Below are 26,680 nucleotides of genomic sequence, written 5' to 3' on the forward strand. Positions count from 1 at the left end.
TTTTTCTTATTAATGAATTCAATTTACGATAAAAGAAGAGATATCATTTAAAATCGCCGCAAATCATTTCTTTGTTTGAATATTTTACAACTAAACATTAATCAGAAGTGACTTTTCCAGAGTATTCATCGTCAAACTCAAATATCAGCTGACATGATATTGTAAACAGAGACAAAATTTGATGAACGACATTATCATTTTTTATTTATTTTTATTCGAATTAATTCACTGGGCAAATTATTCCTTGTAATATATAATAATCAATAGAAGATTGATTCTATAATAATACATACGCAGTCTGCATAAATTAAAATATCGTGTTTAAATGTATTGTATGATCGGCGATCGGGTAACGCCAGGCGTCCAACTAGTTTAAGTTCAAATAAAATCTACGTGATTTAAATTTCAGCATTTCATAAAATATCCAATCGATTTTTTTAAATAAATCTACTAAAATTTGAATTTGAAAATTTAAAAAAAAAAAAAAAAAAAAAAAAAAATTTTTTTTTTTTTTTTTTTTTTTTTTTTTTTTTAAATTTTCAATCATTTTTTTTTGTATCGAATTTCTATTTTGTGTGATTGAATAACGTCAAAGATGTGAATAGTAATTTTCATAATAAAAATTATCAATCCTCATCTACAAAAATTCCGAAATATAAATCTATTTTTCTGTTTAGTTTCTTTCGCTCTTTCTTGATTTCTTTTGTTACGCACACACGCGCGCAAAACTTTCTTAATTCAGCCTCCAGTCTGTGTGGCACCATCCCTAGACATACCACTGAGAAAAGACAATTTTTAATAATTGCCCTTGGCATCAAGAAGTGCTGGACCCCCTACTGTAAAAATGACCTCATGTCACATCTTGCTTTGTGCAAATGGTGAATAAATATATATACACACACGCACACACAAAAATATCTAAAAGTTTGGGGGAGGGCGGGGGGTCTACATAATTCTGGTATTTCCTGCTCTTTAATTTTCTGAAAAAATGAATTTAATAAGATTTGGTTACAAGAAAAAAAAAAAAAAATGCCATCTTTTATTTGTTCATTTTTCTATAACAGATTCCATCAATTTGTAAATGAAAAACGTTGGCTGAAAGGATAACAGATTATCAATAAAAAAGAATGAAACTTGAATTTAGATTTACAAAGTTTTAATTTTTCTTATTGCAATAAACATGTTCTCTTTTTTATATTATTAGGTTGGTGCAAAAATAATGTCGTTTTATGACGTTCAACTATATAAAAAAAAAACATTATTTTTGCACTAACATAATGATTGATAAAATTAGCTTAGGAGTATATATATATATACATACATACATACATACATAAGAGAAAGAAAATTAAAATTGTAAGTTGAACTTTACAATAAAAATTTATTGTTCGACTGAATACTCTAAAAAAAACAATTTACAAAGTCCTTATTCCGCGGGGTTTCAACGAATGCTATTCTTATTATTATTCTCATCAGAGGACATAAAGAAATCAGCAAATTATATTTGTAGCAATGCTAGAATTTGCTAGTTAAGGCATTAAGTGAAACCGCAATTTATTGTAGTTATAAATTGCCAAATGAAAAAATATTGGATATGTAAAAAAGTAATATAAAAACAAACCGCGCATAATATTTCAGCTTGAATGAAACTCCTCTAGAGTTGATGCAAAATAGTTCTTTAGATATTCCAAGATAAATCCAGCGTGATGATGCATATAATTTGATTGGAAAGTTTTCAAAACAGCTCAAATAATGCAAATTATTATTATGTCACCTTTTATCATCATTTTGACAGCCTTAATAAACTATGATTCTGCAACACTTAAAACAATTATAATCAATCCTACACTTTTGCTTTTAATAATGACATCGAATTTCTTTATAGAAAGATCTGTTTCATTCTGTCTAGACAATTTCCGGTCGCAGTAATTACACGCTTTCACCCCCCCCCCACTTGAAATCACTTTTTTTTTTTAAGCCGAGGATGAAGGTTCTCCTTTTGGATTTCTCTCTTCTTACTATTAGGTCCCATTTGACTAGGGACAGACTTCTCTTTGGACTACTGCACTGCCCGGAAAAAAACAATTTTCATTATTTCAACTGTTTTGTAAACTTTCCAATCGGATTATATGCATTGTCACGCTGGATTTATCTTGGGATACATTCTATCTAAAGAACTATTTTGCATTTTGGATCAACTCTAAAGGAGTTTCATTCAAGCTGAAATATTTTGCGTGGTTTGTTTTTATATTAGTTTTTTACATATCCAACATTTTTTTCATTTTTTTATTTGGCAATTTATAATTACAATAAATTGCGGTTTCACTTAATGCCTTAACTAGCAAATTCTAGCATTGCTACAAATATAATTTGCTGATTTCTTTATGTCCTCTGATAAGAATAGCATTCTTTGAAACTCCGCGGAATAAGGACTTTGTAAATTGTTCTTTGGAATATTCAGTCGAACAATAAATATGCCCTAAGTGTGGTAGATTTGAAGTGCATTGGTAGGACTTTCATCTACGAATCGTGTCATCGACAGTCGAAATTGGGATATTCAACATTATTGAGAATTTTACATACTCTGAACGGTCCATATGTAGCTGAATAATTGATTTTGTAATTCCCGGCAATTCTCCAGTTTTAGACATTGTATATACAGTGCAACTAAATTGACCAAAATAAATAATACGCCGTCAAAAGTTATCTGGATTTATGTAACTCTCTGAACCATCATATGACAAATATTTGACTAATTAAAACTATTTTTTCTTTGTGTTGGATACTTTTTAACTTTAGATATATAGTGAATGTGTAATTATATATGATTTTTGATACGAGATTTGTATTTATCATACTAAAACTACTTTAGAATAGCACTTTGTTATTGTTTTTGTTTTCGAGTAACAAAAAAGAAATCAACTTTTTGCACCTACTGTACATTTATAATCATCTTTTTTATTGAGACAGACAATGCATCAGTATAGCTATCAATTTATTTTTTCAGATGTTGTCATTATTAATTAAACCAGTCAAATATTTTATGCCTCCGAATATTGAGAAAAAATTACTTTTTTTAGCATTATATCTTTGTTTTATTCTTGCCATCTAATTTACATAGTGTGTTCGTACACTGCATATGTAAACTAGCAAAATAAAGAATTATTTTTAGTTTTTGCAAGAAAAATATCTAAACAAATGTGTCATTTTTAAGTCTGTGGTCATCATTTTGGTTTTCTGTTTGTTAATATGAAAGTAAGAGTCTCTCCGGAGATAAGCCTATTACTAACGATATTGGCATTGAAGGATAAGATTAATTCCTGGGAGGCATAACATACCGAGATATATATATTCGGTGTAAGTGAAATACTGAAAACTTTAAAATAATTTTGCATAAAATGTTCTATGCTACAGCAAAAACTTTTTTTATAAAAGTTTTTGAATGTAAAGAAACGCTAAATAACAAAAAAAGTAAATAAAAAAACAAATTCATTAAAAAAATGTTTATAATTTAAAAAAGTAATTTTGAATTGTTTTGATCGGACTATTATTGTCATCTTGAGTGTTGTTTGTGCAACATTTTATTCGGTGTATTCTGCCCTTTGTCAGGCATGTTGGTTGCCATCTTGGAAAAGAAGGGAGAAAAGTTACTGGCTCCATAGATGATTTTGTATTCTTGGAGTCGTTTGTTTTTTCACCATAGCTTCGTATATGTGAAAAGATTTGGTTGACAAAGGGAGGTAATTCTAATAAAATTTGACAGGGAATTATCTCCCTTTTACTGTTGAAATTTTTAGGAGAGGTTATACAATTTTTGTTTTTCTTTTTAGAGGTTCCCATATACTGCTGATCTGTGTTCGGTCTGCTTAGGAATTTTTCTTTTATTAGCATATGTGCTACTTAAGTCTGACTCTCCATCTTGCATCCCTATCAATTGTCTACAGAGCGAGTAACTTTTTTCCTTTCTTTTCCAAAATGGTGACCAACATGCCTGGCAATAGTCGGAGGCTACACCGACCAAAACATTGCACAAATAACACTCAAGATGAGAACAATAGTCCAATCAAAACAAGTAATACAAGCAATCAGCCCTCATCTAAAAAATTCTGAACTGTAAAAATAATTTTGTTTTAAATATGCGCACATGTCTCCCTCATGCGTAAAAATATCAGATTTTGCAGATTAGCATTACTTTTTGAATCTTCTGTTTAATTTGTTTTCATATTTCATATTCATGACAACACTAAGTGCTAATCCAGAATGACTAACATCTGTGCACTCCTGTCCTCAGCCCTGAACCCCATGTTAAAATTATTCAGTAATTGAGAATTTTTTATTCAAATGTAAACTTCATAACATTATTGTAAAAAAACAAACAAAAAAAAACACTAATACAAAATTAACACATTTGATTCATCCTAAAATTGTACTGTGAAAATTGTGTGATCTTGATATAGGGTTTTGTTTTTTATTGCATCTTCGCACAGAGAAACTCTACAAATACAATTTAGATTACTTAAAAAAAAAATAAAAATAAAGGGATGCCTAAGAAAGGCTGAATAAATGTTTTTGTTCACGTTTTCTAATTCTTGTTTCAATTTTTAAAATATGTAAAAATATTTTTTGTTTTGTTTTTTAATTGAATTATCTTTTCATTTCAGATAAGGCGTTTCTTGCTCACAATTGGGTTTATAACCGAAATGTGACGTGTGGTAAGCAGTCCAAAACAATTTTCCCTTCCAGAACGTGGACATGCGCCAACATTAGGTAAGTAATTATTTTTTCTTATATATATATATATATATATATATATATATATATATATAATTTTTTTTTTTTTTTTTTTTTTTTTTTTTACTGAATATAAAAAAATATTCTGTAAATCATCTTATCTAAGATTTTAAAAGTTCAATTGAACTGTTTGTCAAATCCATAAACAATACAGGAAGGGTTATGTGCGAACATAGAACATTTTGTAATTGGTTTAATGGCCAACGTTGGCCGATAATACAATTGTCTGAGTTCAAATTAAGATAAGAACAGGATTTGAGCTCTTCCGCACGTCTTTTCTATTTTTTCTAACGGACACCATAATAACCTATCATGCATTCATAGTTTAGACAATTTTAATGGTCTTTCAAACAAAATAAAATCCAAAGTACCACCTAACCATAAATAACATAAACATACATTAGCTGTAACTACCCAGTGTTAACCGGGAGTTTTTGAAAATTTTATCTTTGTTTTGATTTTGGATTATGTCACGGGGTGGGGTAAATAAAATTTTGAAAGTTAAATTTAATTAAGGTATCGTTTGTTCATTTAACGAGATTTTTTTATAAAACTATAACTTTATAATGTTTTAATCTTTCTGAATCTCTGTGATGCAAGTTAGGATATTTTGTCTTGTCTCATACTTGAGGTTAGATGTTTTGTGAATGATTTCTAAGTTTTCTGCGTGTCACCTGCGAGGATCAGTTCATCAGTAACTGATCCTACATGTTTTAAGTAGTCTACCACATGGCTTTCAGTGATCGACGTTAATGTGGAACAAATTTTGAAACATTTTAGATGACTGCAAGCAATGTGACCATACCAGTTGAGGTCTCATTGTGGAACATACAGAGACCTGTAAAGTGAGATCGGCTATTTCCTCCATCCGATGCACCACAGCCAGGATCATGTCATTGACCATGTTTCAAGGCCATATAGAAGATTACAAGTTTGACAAACGTATTGATATATACATTTATATATAATAGGATCCCTGCAATTTGTAAAATCATTGACAGCTGTTTTAAAATGTTGAATGCGACATGTTTGTCTTCTAGTCATATCAGCACGCTCACTGAAATCAATTGTTTCGTAGGTAGGTGAACTTATTGACTTCTCTTTCTACACCTACGACTTTTCTTTCTATGAGAGGAAAATCTCAACGGGTGCTATATCAAATGAAATTAACTGCATCTGCTGCATGTGGCACTAGTACATTGGTGTTCTCGTTTTTATGGCAAAACTTATTGCATTTGATGCAGTTTCAAGCATACAAACGCTGTAGGTGGAACTGATATTACCTTATTCATGTTGCATATCGTATACTTCATCTGTTATATTAATCCTGAAGCTGCCCTTTTTTTTTTCAAGCATTGATTTCCATCTGTTAAATGCTTTACTCACTTCTGTCACACTGGGTGCACCGATAACAATATCATTTGCAAACAGGATGTCCCATGAAGCATCGTTTCTACAGGTTTTTATCAGTCCATCAAGAACAATTATAAACAATAGTGGTTTTATATACTGGCCCCTAGTGCACACTTACCGTTATTTCTAGGGTTTTATTTTTACTTAGATTAAAATGGAAACCAAAATGCATTCTGGTGGAGTTAATTTTGTATTTAAAATATTTTAAAACTCTTATTTATGCTATTTCACTAAATATTTGAGTAAATCTATCTATATATCTAAAAGTGGTAATACATGTGTGAGTACAATTTTCAACCTATATACTCAACAAATTTTTTATCTATAGACTTGAAATTTGGTATATAGGGTATTCAGACATGTGGAAAACTTTTGAGTCGATTTTCATTTAAAAAAAAAAGAGCTGCTAATAGGTCAAAATTGAAAAATTGGAACGTGGGTGTAATTGGATTTTTATGTTTGTCAACTGTTTCACAAATGCACATGTGTGAATGGTCACGTGACAGATTCTTTGTTAAAAATAAGTAGGTTTGAAAACGCATTTCAAATATCATGGCAGGTTATCATACTTAGTTCACTGTCTTTAGGTTTTGGTTTCGATCTCAGCTTGAGTATTTTTTTTTTTTTTTTACTTACAAGAAGTGAACGGTTTAGAAAAAACATTATACTCACATGCAGTTTTTTTTTTGTTTTTTTTTTTCAATTTTTAAAAGGAATTTAATGTTATGCTTAATACTTACAATATTTCTGTTGATAATAAGTAAGAATTCTGTATTAATTAAAATACAATATTTGTGCATTTTACGACCAAGTAACGCCAGGCGATCTGCTAGTATATATATAAATATTTATTTTAGTTATACAAGTTATGTTGATACTAAACGCAAGCACACGAGGTTGTCTTATGTAATTTATGTTGTATTTCTGTTAGTCTGTCAATTTGTCTGTCCATTCTAATTTTTCTTGGAAACTAGTGGGCTGATCTAGCTGAGATTTTGTGGATTTTTGGTATAGGGTGCAGTGTACAAAGTATTATGGTATCTGTTTGATGTATGGTTAGAGATTAATAAGGTTAATTAATGCAAAAACGAATACAAATTTAACCATTTTATGCAATCAATTTAGTATTAATATCATTGGACTATAACTTTAACCAAAAAAACAAAAACAAGTGCAAGTTTAATTTTATTGATTTGTTTAAAAAGTTTAATTTTATTGATTTGTTTAAAAAGTTTAATTTTATTGATTTGTTTAAAAAGTTTAATTTTATTAATTTGTTTAAAAAGTTTAATTTTATTAATTTGTTTAAAAAGTTTAATTTTATTAATTTGTTTAAAAAGTTTAATTTTATTAATTTGTTTAAAAAGTTTAATTTTATTAATTTGTTTAAAAAGTTTAATTTTATTAATTTGTTTAAAAAGTTTAATTTTATTAATTTGTTTAAAAAGTTTAATTTTATTAATTTGTTTAAAAAGTTTAATTTTATTAATTTGTTTAAAAGGTTCAGAATGAGTATACAAGATTTGTTTTAAAAATGAATCAAATAGCCTTTGTGTAAATGTTATGCATTTCAAATATAAAGCTGATACAGTTAAAGTGACTATTGATCTCACAAACGTCAACATTACACTGGGTTTCGTGTACTTAAGAGACAATGGTCAGATGTTGATTTTGTGATGGTTTACTTATGATAATTATTTTAACACTAGCGAAAATGCGCTGTGAAAATTCAACAGTTGTCTCTTTCATCTGTTGTATATTGTAGGTGTGCAGCACAAATGCACACCCTACAATATTATTCTATCATATTTGTTCAAACCGTAACAACTGCTTTGGTTAATATAGTTTGAGAATATATCTGCTTATCAGAGTTTTTTTTAATTCTGTAGATGTCTAATGATAATACAGATGTAATACAGATATTGTACAATCTTTGGGCAGGACATGAACTAAAATACACTTTCTTGGCTTTTGGCCCAAGATGAAAGTGTAGTACGAGTTCCATGTTTAACACAACATCCACATCAGATAAAAATTTTAAGCATTACTTCTTTTGCATTGCATCTTCGAAAGTTGGAAAGTTTAAAAAAAAAAAAGATGATGAATGACGTACGAACGAACATAGAATTGTCTTATTCGATAGCAATATATCAAGTGTGAGGACAATTTTTAACTTATATACTCAACAAATTTTTTTATCTATAGACTTGAAATTTGGTATATAGGGTATTAAGACAAGTGAAAAACTTTTGAGTCGATTTTCATTTTTAAAAAAAAGGGCTGCTAATAGGTCAAAATTGAAAAATTGGAACGTGGGTGTAATTGGATTTTTATGTTTCACGAATGCGCATGTGTGAATGGTCACGTGACAGATTCTTTGTTAAAAATAAGTAGGTTTGAAAACGCATTTCAAATATCATGGCAGGTTATCATACTTAGTTCACTGTCTTTAGGTTTTGGTTTCGATCTCAGCTTGAGTATTTTTTTTTTTTTTTTTTTTTTTCACTTACAAGAAGTGAACGGTGTAGAAAAAACACTCACATGCATATGTCTCCATTTAGTAGAATGTTTAGTCTTGAAGAAAGTCAATAAGAGGAAAATTGCTGCTTTTGAATTAGTGCTGCTGTAGACTTCTTTGTGTAATCTGGGTGGACAAACATACAAACAAATGGGTTCTGGAGAAGATTGGACCATGCCGAAGACTGCTGGACAACATCAATGACAGGAAATTGTGATTTTTGGAACATGTGGCCAGAACAGATGACCTAACAAAAGATTTGTTCTTTAGCAAAAGAGGACATGGAAGATCAAAAATGAGAATGTCAGACAACGTGAATGACATTGCAGATATTAACATGGCTGAGTTGGTCAGAATGGTGCAGAACCACAATCAATAGCGACGATTCGTGAAAAGTGCCACAGCTGGTCAGTAACGACCATTCAATTAAAGAGACCAAGATTATTCTAGATTTTTTTTTTGTTTAGGATTAACAGAGATAAATTTAAAACATTTCAGTATAGTTGATAGATACAAATGATTCAAATAAAAAAATACAAATGATTCAAATAAAAAAAATACAAATGATTCAAATAAAAAAACACAAATGATTCAAATAAAAAAACACAAATGATTCAAATAAAAAAACACAAATGATTCAAATAAAAAAATACAAATGATTCAAATAAAAAAATACAAATGATTCAAATAAAAAAATACAAATGATTCAAATAAAAAAATACAAATGATTCAAATAATAAAAAATACAAATGATTCAAATAATAAAAAAATACAAATGATTCAAATAAAAAAAAATACAAATGATTCAAATAATAAAAAAATACAAATGATTCAAATAATAAAAAAATACAAATGATTCAAATAAAAAAAAAATACAAATGATTCAAATAATAAAAAAATACAAATGATTCAAATAATAAAAAAATACAAATGATTCAAATAATAAAAAATACAAATGATTCAAATAAAAAAAAAATACAAGTGATTCAAATAATAAAAAAATACAAATGATTCAAATAAAAAAAACACAAATGATTCAAATAAAAAATACAAATGATTCAAATAAAAAAACACAAATGATTCAAATAAAAAAACAAATGATTCAAATAAAAAAAATACAAATGATTCAAATAAAAAAAATACAAATGATTCAAATAATAAAAAAATACAAATGATTCAAATAATAAAAAAATACAAATGATTCAAATAATAAAAATACAAATGATTCAAATAAAAAAAAATACAAATGATTCAAATAATAAAAAACACAAATGATTCAAATAAAAAAAAATACAAATGATTCAAATAATAAAAAAAATACAAATGATTCAAATAAAAAAAACACAAATGATTCAAATAATAAAAAATACAAATGATTCAAATAATAAAAAATACAAATGATTCAAATAATAAAAAAATACAAATGATTCAAATAATAAAAAACACAAATGATTCAAATAAAAAAAAATACAAATGATTCAAATAATAAAAAAAATACAAATGATTCAAATAAAAAAAACACAAATGATTCAAATAATAAAAAATACAAATGATTCAAATAATAAAAAATACAAATGATTCAAATAATAAAAAAATACAAATGATTCAAATAATAAAAAAATACAAATGATTCAAATAATAAAAATACAAATGATTCAAATAATAAAAATACAAATGATTCAAATAAAAAAAAATACAAATGATTCAAATAATAAAAAACACAAATGATTCAAATAAAAAAAAATACAAATGATTCAAATAATAAAAAAAATACAAATGATTCAAATAAAAAAAATACAAATGATTCAAATAAAAAAAACACAAATGATTCAAATAATAAAAAATACAAATGATTCAAATAATAAAAAAATACAAATGATTCAAATAATAAAAAAATACAAATGATTCAAATAATAAAAAAATACAAATGATTCAAATAATAAAAAAATACAAATGATTCAAATAATAAAAAACACAAATGATTCAAATAAAAAAAGTACAAATGATTCAAATAAAAAAAATACATTAACAACACTCCAATGTCGAATATAGACAGCTAGTTTTAAAGAATTAATTTCACAATGAGGGTGGGGTTATGAAATGAAATTGTGTATATTTGTATTGCAATTTGATTTAATGGTTGTAGAACATAAATTATGATAGTCTGAACACTAAAGGTTTGACAAAAATTGAATTTTTCAAGCTCGTTTGACTCGTTGGAAGAGTGGTCTCCATTTTGCAGTTTTAATATACTTCATTGTAATACAGCTTATAAAGCCAGTATTTATTGATTTGCTTCCCCACTGAGCAAATTAGACACAAGGCCGTTTTTTAATGTGGAGAGAGAGGGAGGGGGAGGGAAAAGGGGGACCAGCTCCCGAGAGGTGGGAAATGGGAGCTGGATAAGCACTGTTGGTATGAAGGGTTGCCCCTAAATTGACCAAGGTCAGATATGTGGGGTTACCCCCACATATGGTCTGTGCTGGTCTTTGCTTGCAGCATCTGTCAGAACAGATACTACACTTTGATGTTGTCGCCCGGCCAGTAGCTTCTTTCCAAGAACTGCAAAGTTGTGGAACTCGTTTCCTACTCACTGTTTTCCTCCTAGCTGCAGTCTTACTCTTTTCAAGATTAAAGTCCATAGACATTTCATGTCTTTGCAATAATCAGATATTCTTGTAAGTTCTTTACATTAAGTGGCTTTCCGCCTCGTCTCGAGCGATTTCCATTCAAATAATTAAATAACGTGTGTTCAGTTAATTTTATGCAGGTGTTTTCAATATGTGAATTGTGTTCCAGCATAAAATGACACCAAAAATTCTTAATGTGCCAAATAGGCACAAACTTAATATTGGAAATCTTGCTAAGATTGTTAAGCAATATTAAGCCAAGTTAATATCTTTAATTTGAATCAACCTGGAAATGTTGTTTGTTTTGAGTTGAGATAAACCTGCATTCATGTGTTTTGAAAACCTTACAAGTTGACATGAAAAATGACCTTGAAGATTTCACATGTACTGAATGTTCTGTTGGGAAAGGTTTTGTTGTGGTTTCAGATAATTCTTTTGTTTTCAAAAATGAAGTTCGTTTTGTCAGCACTTGCTTCATTTCAATTTCATATGCAAATAAAAGTCGATTACATACCACTCACTCTCTCAATTGCACAAATAGAGGGGGGGCTGAGGGTACGGATTGTTGTTTCAACAAATTGAGAGACTACCAACTGAGGCCTTTTCTAAAGATCAAGGACACGTCATTAAACCAACCTTGTGTCACACTGTGTGATTACACATAACTCTTATGAAAAGGTGTAGGTAGAGTATATGATCTAGACCTCATTTTTTTAGTTTACAAAAAAAAAAATGCTACAGTTTGTGCCTATGGAGTGCTAAGGCATTATTCTGTCTCCATATGTTCAAACTATCTCTCTTTTTTTAATTACATTTTCACCCCAAATAAGGCACAGTGCCACCTTGGTGTAAGGGCTACTATCAGGGACATAAGCTACTGAGATACTATGTAGAGAGTTGGGCAGCAAGATATCGGTTCACGTTACACTTGAACTTCTGCATGTCAGTACTGTTGGGGAAGTAGGGACCCAGAATGGAATTCCAAAGTCTAGCAGTTCTTGGGAAGAAACTACTGGAGTAGAAAGCTCTCTTACATCTAGGGATCTCTACTGTGTAGGGGTGGGATTTAGCTGCTTGTCGGGTTTGTCGAGGGGGCACAAGTGCTTGCAGTTCGTCAGAGCATTCACCATTAAAATACTTGTAGAAAAGGCAGAGGGATGCAACATTTCGTCGATGGGACAGAGGCTGAAGCTTAGATGACAGTTCAGGACCTATCGTTGAAGACTCTCTTTTGGACCTTGTTTAGGAGTGAGAGACTAGTAGCAGATGCACCAACCCAAATGTGACAACAATACTCCATACATGGGCGAATGGTGGCCTTATAAAGGTACAGGATACTTTCGGGTGTTAGTAGCTTTCTAGCACGGTAGAGAGAGCCTACCTTTCTCACAGCGGTCCTGGCAATGCTCTCAATGTAATTGTTCCAACTCATGTTTCCTGTGAACGTTAGGCCGAGGAGTTTAAAAGAAGTACTTTCAGATAATGAGTCTTTGGCCATTGCTATTGGTGGCAGAGAAGGTTTCTTGTAGTTATTGAAGGAAACCAGTTTAGTCTTGGCAGCATTGAATGTGACCATCCATTTATGTCCCCATTCCACTACAGATTGGAGGTCATCCTCTAGTGCTTCTGCCATTTCTTTAGATATGTGTTCATTTGTTTTCTTGTCGTGCCTGTTATAGAGAGTGGTGTCATCAGTATATATACCCCTCTCAGAGGCAATTTTGTCGGGGAGATTATTTATGAATATTAGAAACAATAAAGGTCCAAGGATAGCTCCTTGAGGCACTCCCACATTTATATCATATTGTTTAGATGTACGACCGTTGAGGACAACCTGGATTTTTCTCTTATCTAAGAAGGATTTAATTATGTTAAGTATTCGTCCAGTGATACCGTCTGATCTAATTTTCCTGAGAAGACCTTCAAACCATACCCTGTCAAAAGCCTTAGATATATCTAGAGCTACCGCTCTACCCTACCCTGCTTTGTCAAGTGAATCTAAACTTCTGAAATTAAGTTAGAGCAGCACTAGGGCCCTCAAATGGGTCTTTACGCGGTTAAAAGTTTTTAAGGGGTCAAAAAAAGGGTCAAAATTGAAAAAAAAAGTTACAGATTTTGTACATTCATCTTAGTTTATTTTTAATCAGTTCGCATGCGTATCACGTTGGTACAGTGGTAACATCACCAGCTTTTTCGATTCTAGCTGATGGCACCCAAATGCTTTTTTCTTTTCTTTTTACTTTTGAAATCACGACTCAATAATATATACAAAATAAAAATATATTTACACGTATTTTACGACTGGACAAAATCGCCCCCACCCCCGCTAGTAATACTAAGAGAATGATTTATATAAATTGTTTTTAATGTACGAACAATAAAATGTATAAAATATAATGTGATGTATGTCTAGATATCTATTCTTGAATGCTACACACAAAGAAACGAGTGAATGCTACCATCAGCAGAAGCTGAATTGAAATTTTTTTTTTTTTTTTTTTTTTTTTCAAAAATAATTTTAATTCTAAAATTTGTGGATATTTAATTCTTTAATGGATATTTTTTTAATATTGTTGTTTCAAATATCCATTTAATCACAGCATTTAAATGGGTATTTTCTTATGTACTTTAAACTTTCTAGAAAACCGAGTTCAGCTTCAATAAATCTGAGTTTACCGCCATTCATCAGCATTGTGTGTTTGGGCAGCATGTTTTCATTCAGGCAAATGTTATTAAATAACAGACTATTTGAAAAAAGTTCAAACAAAAGTAAACGAAAATGAATAAAAACACTGAAACAAATCTCCACCTGATTCATCGAAAATACAAAAATATCAAACATGCAACTTATGTAAGGCAATTTGAGAAAAATTGAAAAACTAAAAAAGCGTCTTAAACAAAATAAAAACAAACTATCATTTAATAACACTTGCATATATATATATATATATATATATATATATATATATAGATATTAAAAAAAAAATTCAATATGGCGTAATGGAAAAATAAAAAGGTATTTGCAGCTTATCTTCCAATTTTCGAATTTTAATCATGTCAAATCACATTTCATTTCCTTTTGACAGATTGATTTTTGCTATTTCTTCTGATGAGTAAAGGGCATAATAGATTCACTGATTGATATAATAATTAAATGATTGATTTTGCGCTATGAAACAGATACTGTCTAGAATTGTATAAGTCAACTGAATTAAAGGAATAAATTATAAGATGGTCAACATCATGAATTTTGGAATATAACTTTTTGTCATTTATTCTCTATATTGCTTTGTAATTACATTGAGCTTCTTAAATAAGGATTGATATATATTATAAGAAAATATATTTCTACATACATACATATATATATGCACATATATATATATATATATATATATATATATATATATATATATATATATATATTAGTATTGGGATAATGAAGCTGAATTGGAAATCAAAAAAATAACTTTAAGTTATCAAAATCAGTATCCGAATTGAAGGAAAAACTTTCCGATGCCAAAAAGGATTCTTGTAATTGTATATTATTTGGTTTGTTTTTGTTTAAAACTTTATTTTCCATCATTGCCACTAAATATAAAATGGTAAATGTGCATTGGTTTAAAGCTACAAACAAAATTAAAATGCATAGATCACCCACACAAGTGTATTTTTACTTTCACGAAAATAAATACCTTATATCACATGAGTTCTTTTCTGGTAATCTAAAGAAAAACAACTTTTCAGTTAAATATTTAGTGATTTTAAAAGAATCGGAATCTGTAAGTGTATTGGAATTGGGAATTTAATCCAGAATCGTTAATTGTATCGGAATTAGGAAACATTTTGAAATCGTCCCATCACTTAGCATTGGGGTGATTAATCAGAATCGAAAAAATCGGGACTTTTTTTAAGTATCGGAAAAAATTGTGCTTATTTTCTGATGCAAAAAATGATTCCTTTTTTTTTTTTTTTTTTTTTTTTTAAGAAAAAAATCTTCCATTGCTGGTAGTAATAAAATAATCTTTATTGATTTTAAAATATTAGAAAAGCTAAACTAGATCATTCCACGTGCGTCTTTACATTTTGGAAAATATATGCACATTTAACACATTTTTTTACTGTAATTTTGAGACTTTATCCATGACACTACGAGATGAGAACAGTAATGTTAAGAAGCCAAACGATATGAATAATCAATCCTCATCTCAAAAATTCAGAAACGAAATAGAATTTGTTTGACTCCAGTCAAGATAATAAATGGATGATACGATTATGATTCTCCAACATCATAGTCCCAACCAATGTCATGTCACCATTTAAGACTTTTGACTTTTGTTCATCCTTAACAAGACATATTGCTATTAAATATTGCTTAACAAAATATATTGCTATTAAATATTGCTTAACAAGACATATTGCTATTAAATATTGCTTAACAAAATATATTGCTATTAAATATTGCTTAACAAGACATATTTCTATTAAATATTGCTTAACAAAATATATTTCTATTAAATATTGCTTAACAATATATTTCTATTAAATATTGCTTAACAAAATATATTTCTATTAAATATTGCTTAACAATATATTTCTATTAAATATTGCTTAACAAAATATATTGCTATTAAATATTGCTTAACAAAATATATTGCTATTAAATATTGCTTAACAAAATATATTTCTATTAAATATTGCTTAACAAAATATATTGCTATTAAATATTGCTTAACAAAATATATTGCTATTAAATATTGCTTAACAATATATTTCTATTAAATATTGCTTAACAAAATATATTGCTATTAAATATTGCTTAACAATATATTTCTATTAAATATTGCTTAACAAAATATATTGCTATTAAATATTGCTTAACAATATATTTCTATTAAATATTGCTTAACAATATATTTCTATTAAATATTGCTTAACAATATATTTCTATTAAATATTGCTTAACAAAATATATTTCTATTAAATATTGCTTAACAAAATATATTGCTATTAAATATTGCTTAACAAAATATATTTCTATTAAATATTGCTTAACAAAATATATTTCTATTAAATATTGCTTAACAAAATATATTGCTATTAAATATTGCTTAACAATATATTTCTATTAAATATTGCTTAACAAAATATATTTCTATTAAATATTGCTTAACAATATATTTCTATTAAATATTGCTTAACAAAATATATTGCTATTAAATATTGCTTAACAAAATATATTTCTATTAAATATTGCTTAACAAAATATATTTCTATTAAATATTGCTTAACAAAATATATTGCTATTAAATATTGCTTAACAAAATATATTGCTATTAAATATTGCTTAACAAAATATATTTCTATTAAATATTGCTTAACAAAATATATTTCTATTAAATATTGCTTAACAAAATATATTTCTATTAAATATTGCTTAACAAAATATATTTCTATTAAATATTGCTTAACAAAATATATTTCTATTAAATATTGCTTAACAAAATATATTTCTATTAAATATTGCTTAACAAAATATATTTCTATTAAATATTGCTTAACAAAATATATTTCTATTAAATATTGCTTAACAAAATATATTGCTATTAAATATTGCTTAACAAAATATATTGCTATTAAATATTGCTTAACAAAATATATTTCTATTAAATATTGCTTAACAAAATATATTGCTATTAAATATTGCTTAACAAAATATATTGCTATTAAATATTGCTTAACAAAATATATTTCTATTAAATATTGCTTAACAAAATATATTTCTATTAAATATTGCTTAACAAAATATAGTTACTAAACCGTAAATCATGTGATAATTGCCATCTTATAAATTTGGTTGCTAAGGTGGCCATCAAGATATTTCTTCATGTTACATTTAAATTCTGTATGTTAGTGTGATCAATGAAAACTGGGAGCAGAACAAGAATTCCAAAGGCAAGCAATGTTCAATAGCATTCCTGACTGGCTATGTGTGTCTTTCACACAAACCTCAGGCAGTGTTGAATAGGTTGAAGTGAAGCGCATGATCTGGGAGATGAGTTGGGAAGATGACAGTTTGAATAAACAATGTAGAAATTGAGAAACCAAATGTGTCACCGATTGACAAATGCATGGATTTGGGTGTTCGGATCAGAAATTTTTGTATCAAGAATAGTGGAGAAGGAATCAATTTGGTATAATCCTGGGTTGAAGGGAAATGGTAGATAAAATATTGGTAACTTATACTACATTCGAAGATTAATCACAAGTTTCGTCTTTGGATTCTACTCTAAGTTGTCTATTAGGTTGACAAAAAAGTGCTTGCGGAATTTTTAGTTTTGATTTTAAATGATGTACTTTGAAATAAGTCTAAATTATAATACCTTTACTTTATATATCATTTTAAATAGTGCTTTTTGCTCTCCATCTAATCGTTTAAATTATAATCGTTTTAAAACAATTATGTCTTCTTTTCAGAAATACAAAATAAAGAAAAAAGCAAATTCACACAATTTTCTTATTTCAATTCAAAGTAGGACAAAAAGTTGTTGAAACAGCTTGCAATATTAACAAAGCCTTGGCAGAGCACAATGGTGGTTTTACAAATTGTGTGAAGTACTGTCAACAAATGGATGAAATGCATCAGAAACTTCGACAGCAACACCCAGCAATAGTCATCAAAATGTCCAATTCTCCTCCATGACAGTGCTCAACCGCACGTTGCTAAACTGACCTTGCAGAAGTTGAACAAACTGGGTTAAAAACTCTGCCTCATCCGCCATATTCTTCCGACCTCTCACCGGCAGTTTTTCAAGCATCTCAATAACTTTCTTTATGAGAAATGCTTCAAAAACCTAAGCTATATCAAAAACGCCTTCAACGATTTCATCACCACCAGAATGCAAGATTTTTACGTTACTTGTTTTATATAACTTGTTTTGTGTTGGCAAAAGTATGTTGATTCTGATGGTGCTTATTTCGATCAATAAATTTGTTTAAACCGAGATTCATCTGAATTTAAGTTAAAAACTGCAAGAACTTTCTTGTCAACCCGATAGTTAAAAAGCTGTTCGAGAATATTTACAAATGAAAAACATGAAAGTGAATGTGCACATTTGACGTCAGTTTGTTCCAATTTAAATTTTATTTTCTGTTTAGCATTTAAAAGATGGTCTTCACATTTTTGCCTTTTCCTGTGTGTATATGTTTAGTCGCTATGGCAAGTCAAACATTCAAGAAATAATCATAAAAGATAAAAACATTTTTACAGATTTGTAAAAATTCCTAAAAAAAAAAAAAAAAAAAAAAATTTGGAAAGCATAATTAATAGAAACAATCTCTCGTATTCAACCAAATATACTTGCAAAAATTGTCTGTTTTCTTTCTCTGTAGAAATGGATATGTGTATAGACACGTGTATATTCTTCCTTGCTTTATATAATTATATTGTTTTTGTTACCTGACCAATGTTGTATGTGTGAATGTAAAACACTAAATCATGTTATTTTTGTTGTTTCTATTGTTAGAGTGAACGGTCATAAGCTTGCTTACAGTCATTATCCATTCAAGCCCGGCTATCGTCATCCAGGTGGCAGATGTTTTGAAACAGAGGGTCGCGATGACATTGGTGGTATTTGCCTTGGTCTTATGGAGAACGTCAATGAAACTGCAAAACTCTGGGTTGCATCGGTGAGTAAAGAACCTTTTTATTACTACTTTATCTACAAATTCAATACGGTTAAGACTTCCAACTTAGAAAAACATCAAAGAAGTCTTGTTTATGGAAAAATAATTGATGCATTTAGACGAATGATCAAGGATTTGTAATTGAATTCCAGAATATACAGCATAATCACGTTCACACACCTGTTCCTATTAGATCACCAAAGTTAAGCGATGTTAAGCCTGGCCAATACTAAAATGGGTGGCCATTTGGTAATGTCAGGTGCTGCATGTGCTCGAAATTTGGAGAGGGATGGCCACTGCCAGGCTATTCTTGCCCAAGACATGCTGCATGAAATAATGCAACACTCCCATGAACTCGCAGGGTTAAGGGACATATCCAGATTAAAGTGTCATCTTTTATTTCTAAAAAACAAAAAAATAAAATAAAATAGATAAATAAAAATATCACTTCACACCTGACCTGATAAGTGTTTCCAAGATGGTGGCCATGTAGGTTGGATTCGAATTTAAGAAACAAAATGAAATGTCAATTTTGTGAGGTGTCTTGAATGCAGAGCTGTTCTTGTAATAGAAAACTGAAATTATGCACAACACTTTCATATTATATATGTTACAAAACAAACATAATGGTCAACCAAAAATATTAACAAAATAAAAACCAACTGGGAGATCTCCAAACCACAATCATACATTTAACCCTTTTGTCAGCCAAAGAGTATTTGAGTACATTTAAGAAACACACAACAGAGCAATTCATTTCTGGAAAGACTCCTGCTCACTGGTACATTCTTTTTTATACCAGAGAAGTGAAATTATGGAACTTGGATCGGTAGAGAGCATTAGTTGTACTGCAGCGCATCTCCCATCTCGCTTGTTGAACATTGTAACTTTCAAACATGATAGAAGCCCCTATCGCTCTTGGGATTTATACACAACTTGCCAACTAGTAGATGGTCTGGAACAAAAAAAAAAAAAACCTGTTTTCATCAAACAGAAATGGAATCGTGTTGTCTTTTCTAGGGTAACAATTTTATCGTGCCACTCTGTATAATTATCAATTTAAAATTTTCAAAAAGAATTGTGATCAATCCTTCAGCGGCATACAAGATGGAACATTATCATTCAAGGTCATTCTATACATTTGTATGGCTTTCTGTGTTGGGAGAGTACAACTTTTTTTTTCTTTTTAAATCAACAAATTTTTTTTCAATAAACAAAAGTGCAAAACTATTGTATGTGTTCCACTGATACAAAATGTTGAATTCACCAGATATGAATTTTATTTTTAACTCTCAAGCACCTCTGACCATTTAGTGAAGCTATCCACTACAATCAAATAATAAAACCTGTCTGATGGTCCTGCAAAGTCAGTATGTGGTGTCGACCATGATCGGTTCATTTTAGATCACTGTTTGAATTTTATAGGAGGTATTTCTTGCTGCTGACACGCACCCTTTACATGATTTAACCGCATTCTCGATCCATGTGTAATTTTGCATAAAACTCTGCATCTATGATAGCAGAACATGAAACTCGTAGAATGTTTTTGCTATGTTGCCAGATTGGCCACTTGATCATTATACATAAAGTTATCATCGCGGATGAAATATCTTTCTGGAATTTTTTGTTCTTTTCTACTTTTTATAGTTTTTATTCTTTTTAATTTTTAAAGTTTTTTTTTTTATTGTTTTTATATTTTTTATTGCTTTTTTGCTGGTCACCATGTTTGTTGTTATCTCTGCTAATGTCACTGGAAGTTTCTTATGATTAGTTTGTTTTTCACCTCGACTTCTGTTTGTATTATCATGTCTTCAACTTCTGTTCATACCATGTCATCAAGGGGTCTACAGGTCTCAATATCATCAGTCTCGACAGTCCATCCACATGACTGATTGTAACAAATGGGGATGCTCCATTTTGTAATTATAATTTAGTTTTGTTACCGCAAAAAAATGATGTGTAGTGCTTCTTTCTATTTATGAATAACTTTTTTCAAGAACGTATCCTCTTGACTTCAGCAAATCAGCATTCTGTGTTTAAAATACTTTTATTTTGTATGAACTTGTGACTAAAAACGACTACAATCTTGCTTTCTGGATGATAATTAGTTAAAATAAATCAGACGCGGAAATGATCTTTATTTTCTTAAATGTCTCCTAGCATTCTGCCCCCCCCCCCGAACACAGTCCTTATCCTTCTTCAATAATTTGTTTTAAGGTGCTCGTAGATTGTGCATACTTGCAGTAAATACATTATAGTAATTTATTAACCCACAAAAACTCTACAAAGACATTTTCTGGCGTTGGTAATTTCTTCATCATGCCTGTTAGTTTTCTCCTTGTCTATTTCTCGCACCAGATGGTTTTTACATAATTTATATTTTTCTTTTAGTTTAAAACTAATCTGGAATTCTTAGAAAAAAAAAAAAAAACTTTGTATGTGCACTTTATGGTGCACAGTAGTTTTACTAATTAGTCAAATATACAATCAATAAAGCATTTTTTTTTTTTTTTTTTTAATATAGCTGATGCCACCTTTAGTCCAAACGGCAGTCTTTCTTTCATTCATTTAGTTTTGCAAATATTTCTGGCAACAAATATTGGACAACAAATAATTATTCCTGACAAATAGTTTTAGTTTTTTCCTTAACTGTCACTGTTGTGATCAGTGACCCATCAATTTTGATTTGCTGTTACTTTTTTGCGATTTTAGTTTTCAATAAAATTAGCTTGGTGACTCTTTTAAGTGTCTTGAGATTAATATTAGATAAGTTGGACTCTGAATGCATTTTTAATAGCTAACTTGTAAAATTAAAAAAAAAAAATGCAAATTAATATTATATATACAAGTCATATATGCATACACAGAAGTTAGGTGTCCCCAGTGATGCTGGGTTAAGCAGAGCTGAACTGGAAAAGATAACAAAATATTAAGGTCTTATGTATGACATGAAAAGAAACTGGAATCTGAGGAAGATTTATATCGTTCTAGTAATCATGAAAAATTTTATAAACTACCTGGCAAATATACCCGGTGAACCAAATGCAAAAGAGATTTAAACAATTGGAGTTAAAGAAAGGGTTAGAATCTTAAAGATCTCTTGGTTGGAATATATGAGGTAGCGGGTGAATGTTTGGCATCCAGTAGGATACCCCCACTCCAACTTTGAACAAACTAATAAGAAAATTGAGAAAAAAAAACAAAAAAAACGTTGCTCTTTATATAATATGGTGTTTGGTTAACTAATAAGATCTGAAGATTTTGTGTTTTTGATTGAACGTTTTCTATATTTTGTTCATTTTTTTTTTAAATTTTATTATCTTTAATTTCTTTTTGTAGATCACCAATGCGACGTGCGACCACACAAATGACAATAGAGTTCTATTAACAATTGATAATTCCAATCCAGATAATCTGCAGTACGTTTGGGATGACTTTGGTGAGGGTTTTGGTTGGGTTGAAACCCTACATTGTCTCACCTTGCCGGACGAATTTTAAAATAAAAAAAAAAAAATTGAAATCACAGATTCCAATTTTTTTCATCATATTTAACGTTGGATTTCCTGTGCGCACCTCGCATGTTTTCCACAACGTTTGCCGCTAATCGTTGGCCACTTCGATCCATCCATGGTGCAATGCTTTTTTTTTTTTTTTTCTTGCATTCACCCAAAGACTTAAACTGACTCCCTTTCCCAGAAGATGAGAGAGAACATATTTATTGTTTCAAACAATGCAACAAAATAAAAATCGCAGACTGGCACCTTTTGTCCTTATTTAATGTCCGTACCAATATTTCATGGCCATTGAAGGTGGAGAACCGAAAATATTTTTTAAGACAATTAAAAAAAAAAAAAAAAAATTCATGACTTAAAATTGTTTTTTGTTTTTACTCTTTTCTTAAATGTCTGTTCTTTGGTGCTGGTTGATTTATTCTCAATCACTCCATCCCCCACACCGCCTCCCCCTCTGGCAGTCGCATAAAGAATAAAATGCTATTTACACACTCACTCCAAACTTTTACAAGATGGGTCAACTTTTCCTGTCCTTTGCCAGCTGTTTCTCAACCTGACCTTTTCTTCCACTGCCAAAAAATACCCTTTTTTTTTTTTTTAATTTTTTTTATTTATTTCCTTTTTTTTTTTTTTTTTTTTTTTTCAGTGCCCGCCCTCCCCTGAGTTAAAAATGTTTAATTACTGCTGCAGTCGCACAGCTGTCTGTCTTCCACAAACAACATGCACGCATACACATCTTTAACATTTAGAACTAGGTATATAGTATTTTGCAGGAAACTGTTTTTTCATTTAGATATATGTGATCCACTGAATTTGTTCCATTTAGATTTCATTCGAAAATTCATCAACTGTGATATTTTGTTAAATTCTTGCATTACTAAAAAATAGTCTCTTTACTTGTATATGATTATAATGGTGATATAATTTATATAATGTTCACAAATACACTATGTAAGCTAGCTGGAAAGAAAGTGTCACTCTTTTTCAAAATCCTCCAGCATTAAAACCTATCAGTGGTTAAATCAACAGAGAAAATGTAAATAATTGAGATGAAGATTTTTGAAACAATTTTTTCAAAACATAACTCGATCACAAAATAAGTACAAAGGAAAGAAGCTTTCGAAAAACAAAGTCGGTTTTAGTCTAATATTTTGCATTATTGCATGTCTTCTTGCAAAGCTTAAAAGTAAAAAAAAAACTTATGTCTAGAATACGAGTTCAAATTTTGATCAAAATCCATTAAACAATTTTGAGCCAAGAAAAATGTACAAAATTTAGGGCTTAAGCTGAAGGGATTTTAAAAAGAAATTAAAATTTAAAGAATTTTGCAAAATTTGTGATAATTGATAAAATTTCATCTCAAATTTGAATTTTGAAAAGAAATTGAAACCACATTATGTTCCCTAAAAATCCTTGAAAAAAAAAATATTAGGAATATTTATTTGTATTAGTTGATGTTAAATACTCTTGGTTAAAATTTACAAAAGTCTTCATTGTACTGGTCCATTCGTAGAACGTGAACTTATACATCTTGACAAGAAGACTAGGAAAGTAATGACCATGCACAATGCCTACATCCTAAATTGATTGACATGAAATAGATGAGGATTGCTAAATATACAATTGTGAATGATGCAAAAGAGGAAAACAGAAAGGCTTAAAAAAAATACTCAGAGAAATGGAATCACTATTGACAGCTGCACAAAACAACAGAATTAGAACTAATTATATAAAAGCTAAAGTAGACGAAATGCAGGAAAACAGTAAATGCAGAATTTGGACAAAGGGGCAAAATGGTAAATGACATAAGTGAATGAAGCAAACAAAATATAACTTGCGTTACCCACTCCTGCTGTGGTCCAAAAAGTTATAGTGATCGATTAATTACTTTCAGAATTTGTCCCCTTCACACACACACACGTGTGTATGTGTCTGTATGATTGGCAGCCTTGAAATCAAATGTGAATTACCATCAGAGAAAAATTTGACTAAATGCAATAATGTAAAATAAAGTTTTTTAAATCCTATTACTAAAAAAAAAAAAACTCAGAAATTAAATCCATCAGAATACATTTTGGTTTCTTAGTAAAAGAGTCTGCCATTTTAATTATTTGCTTAGAGTTGAGAAAAAATAAGATTGGATTACTTTATTACTGTGGAATTTGTCAGCATTTAAACTATCAAAGTTATTTAAAATTTCCTAATTTATTGAAAACAATTTCCATCTAATAATTTTATAGAAATTAAAGCAATGCTACCTTATGAGCAAACAATTAAATTTAACTTTCAAGATCCTATTTTTAAATGAATAGAAAATAATTTTGTATAAAAACAAAAAAAGTAAAAAAAAAATTAAGTGGACTCCCAGGCTATTCAGAGTAGATGCAGTATATACGCGTCCTTAAAAAAATGTACTCATACTTCGAATGATGATAAAACTTATGAACATAGTGAAATGGAAGAAGTTTGAATGCAGAATACAAATGTAATTGAAGAATTGTATTTTCAAATCAAAGACAGTGCTGATAACAGTTAAAGTGCAAGTACATTTTTTTTTTTTTTTTTTTTTTTTAAACACTCTGTATTTATGAAAAACTAGGATTACTTTTTTTTTTTTTTAATCCAACGTATTTATTTTTAAAACATTAATAACTAACACGCACACAAAGAAATAAGAATTAGTTTCTGCCGATGTTTTTTTTCTCTGGTTTTTCTTTGCCCACTCATATAAAAAAAAAAACAATTGAAGACGTCTCAAGAGGAAACAATAGTGAAGAAATGAAAGGTGTTGCTAATTTTTCCACATGTAAATGAATTTTTTTGTTTTCTTCACCATTTTTTTTTTCTGATACCAATGGGGGGAAAGTTATTTTTAAATTTCACAGTAATTTTTGTCTTTTAAACTTTTTTTTTTTTTTTTTTTTCCTTATTGCTTTGTGACAAAATCATTTACTTTTGTCAAGCCATTTTCAAAACTTAATTTGCCAAAATATTAAAAAAAAAAATTTCTCATGCAGTGAACTGTTTATTTTTTATTAAAAAAAACAAACTTTTCTTCTATTTTCTTAAATAATTTTTTAAAAATTTTATAAAATAATTGGACAAATTTTAATGAATTCAAATCTGAATCAGATCCTTAAAAACATCTGTTGTTGTCGTCATCATCATCAAACATTGGACTTTTTTTTTCGTGATCTCTTTCAAGGCATTTCTCCAGAGTTTGTTCCAAATTTTAGATGATCCCTGATAACTCATTCCCAGGGGCCACAATTATGGGATACATCGATGGATTCATCCACCACAACGGTTCACACATGTCCAAACCAACAGTCTGCTTGATCTAAAAAAAAATAAAAAAAATAAAAAATGGTCGCATGTTAATCTCCATTTTTTTTTTTTTTTTTTTTTTTTTTTTCATAGAGAAATGCGATGGAGACTTTGAAAGATTTTGACAAATGGATTTTTTTTTCTTATTCAGCAAATTTTCAAGTTGTGAAATTTAACAATTTTGTTGCTTTTTCTCATATTTCAAACTTTTTTTTTCATCTGAAACCCCAAAATGATTTGCTTTAAACCAAAAATGCCATTTTTGTATTGTCTATAAAACAAACTGTTTTTGTATCTGTGCTGACTTTGTGAACTTTGACCTTCCCATTATGATGCATGACTTTTTTTCTTTTTTTTTTAAACAGAAGAGGAAAAAGTCACTCATAAAATAAAAAAAAAAATCTATAGAAAATTTGTGCAGGACTTAAAAAAAAATTAAAATTTTAACTTGAATATTTTGGAAGTTCAGTTTAAGTTTTGGGGTGTTATAATTCCAAAAGATTTTTTAAACTTATTTTACGTATGTTTTAATAAAGATTTTTATGATGACTTTGAGTTTTCATTTTGTTTTTCTGTTGATGTTTTAATGCATAAAAAAGTAAACATTTTTCCTTTTTTTTTTTAATTAAATAACAAGAATAAATACATGAACAGTTTCAATGGTAAGATTTACTGGTCCACTCAGAACAAGAACTTACACATTTTGACCAAGAAACTAATGACTATGCACAATGTCGTACATCTTAAATTGACTGACCGACCTGAACGAGAAAAGGACTGCTAAATACAAAATTGTGAATTAT

The 26,680-nt window shown here is 29.0% G+C and overlaps 1 protein-coding gene across 1 annotated transcript in view; it reads left to right on the top strand.

The window, feature by feature from the left end:
- Positions 1-26,427, top strand: part of LOC145243879 (uncharacterized) — a 167,375-nt gene extending 140,948 nt beyond the window's left edge. Inside the window, exons 2-4 of the mRNA XM_080106954.1 lie at positions 4,662-4,767; positions 18,879-19,041; positions 22,378-26,427. Coding sequence (XP_079963080.1) covers positions 4,662-4,767; positions 18,879-19,041; positions 22,378-22,536 — 428 coding nt within the window. The 3' untranslated portion in view covers positions 22,537-26,427. The remainder of the gene's footprint in view (positions 1-4,661; positions 4,768-18,878; positions 19,042-22,377) is intronic.
- The last annotated feature ends 253 nt before the right edge of the window (positions 26,428-26,680 follow it).

This window comes from Euprymna scolopes, chromosome 22 (assembly GCF_053919585.1).
Source record: "Euprymna scolopes isolate OS-2025 chromosome 22, ASM5391958v1, whole genome shotgun sequence".
NCBI lineage: Eukaryota > Metazoa > Mollusca > Cephalopoda > Sepiida > Sepiolidae > Euprymna > Euprymna scolopes.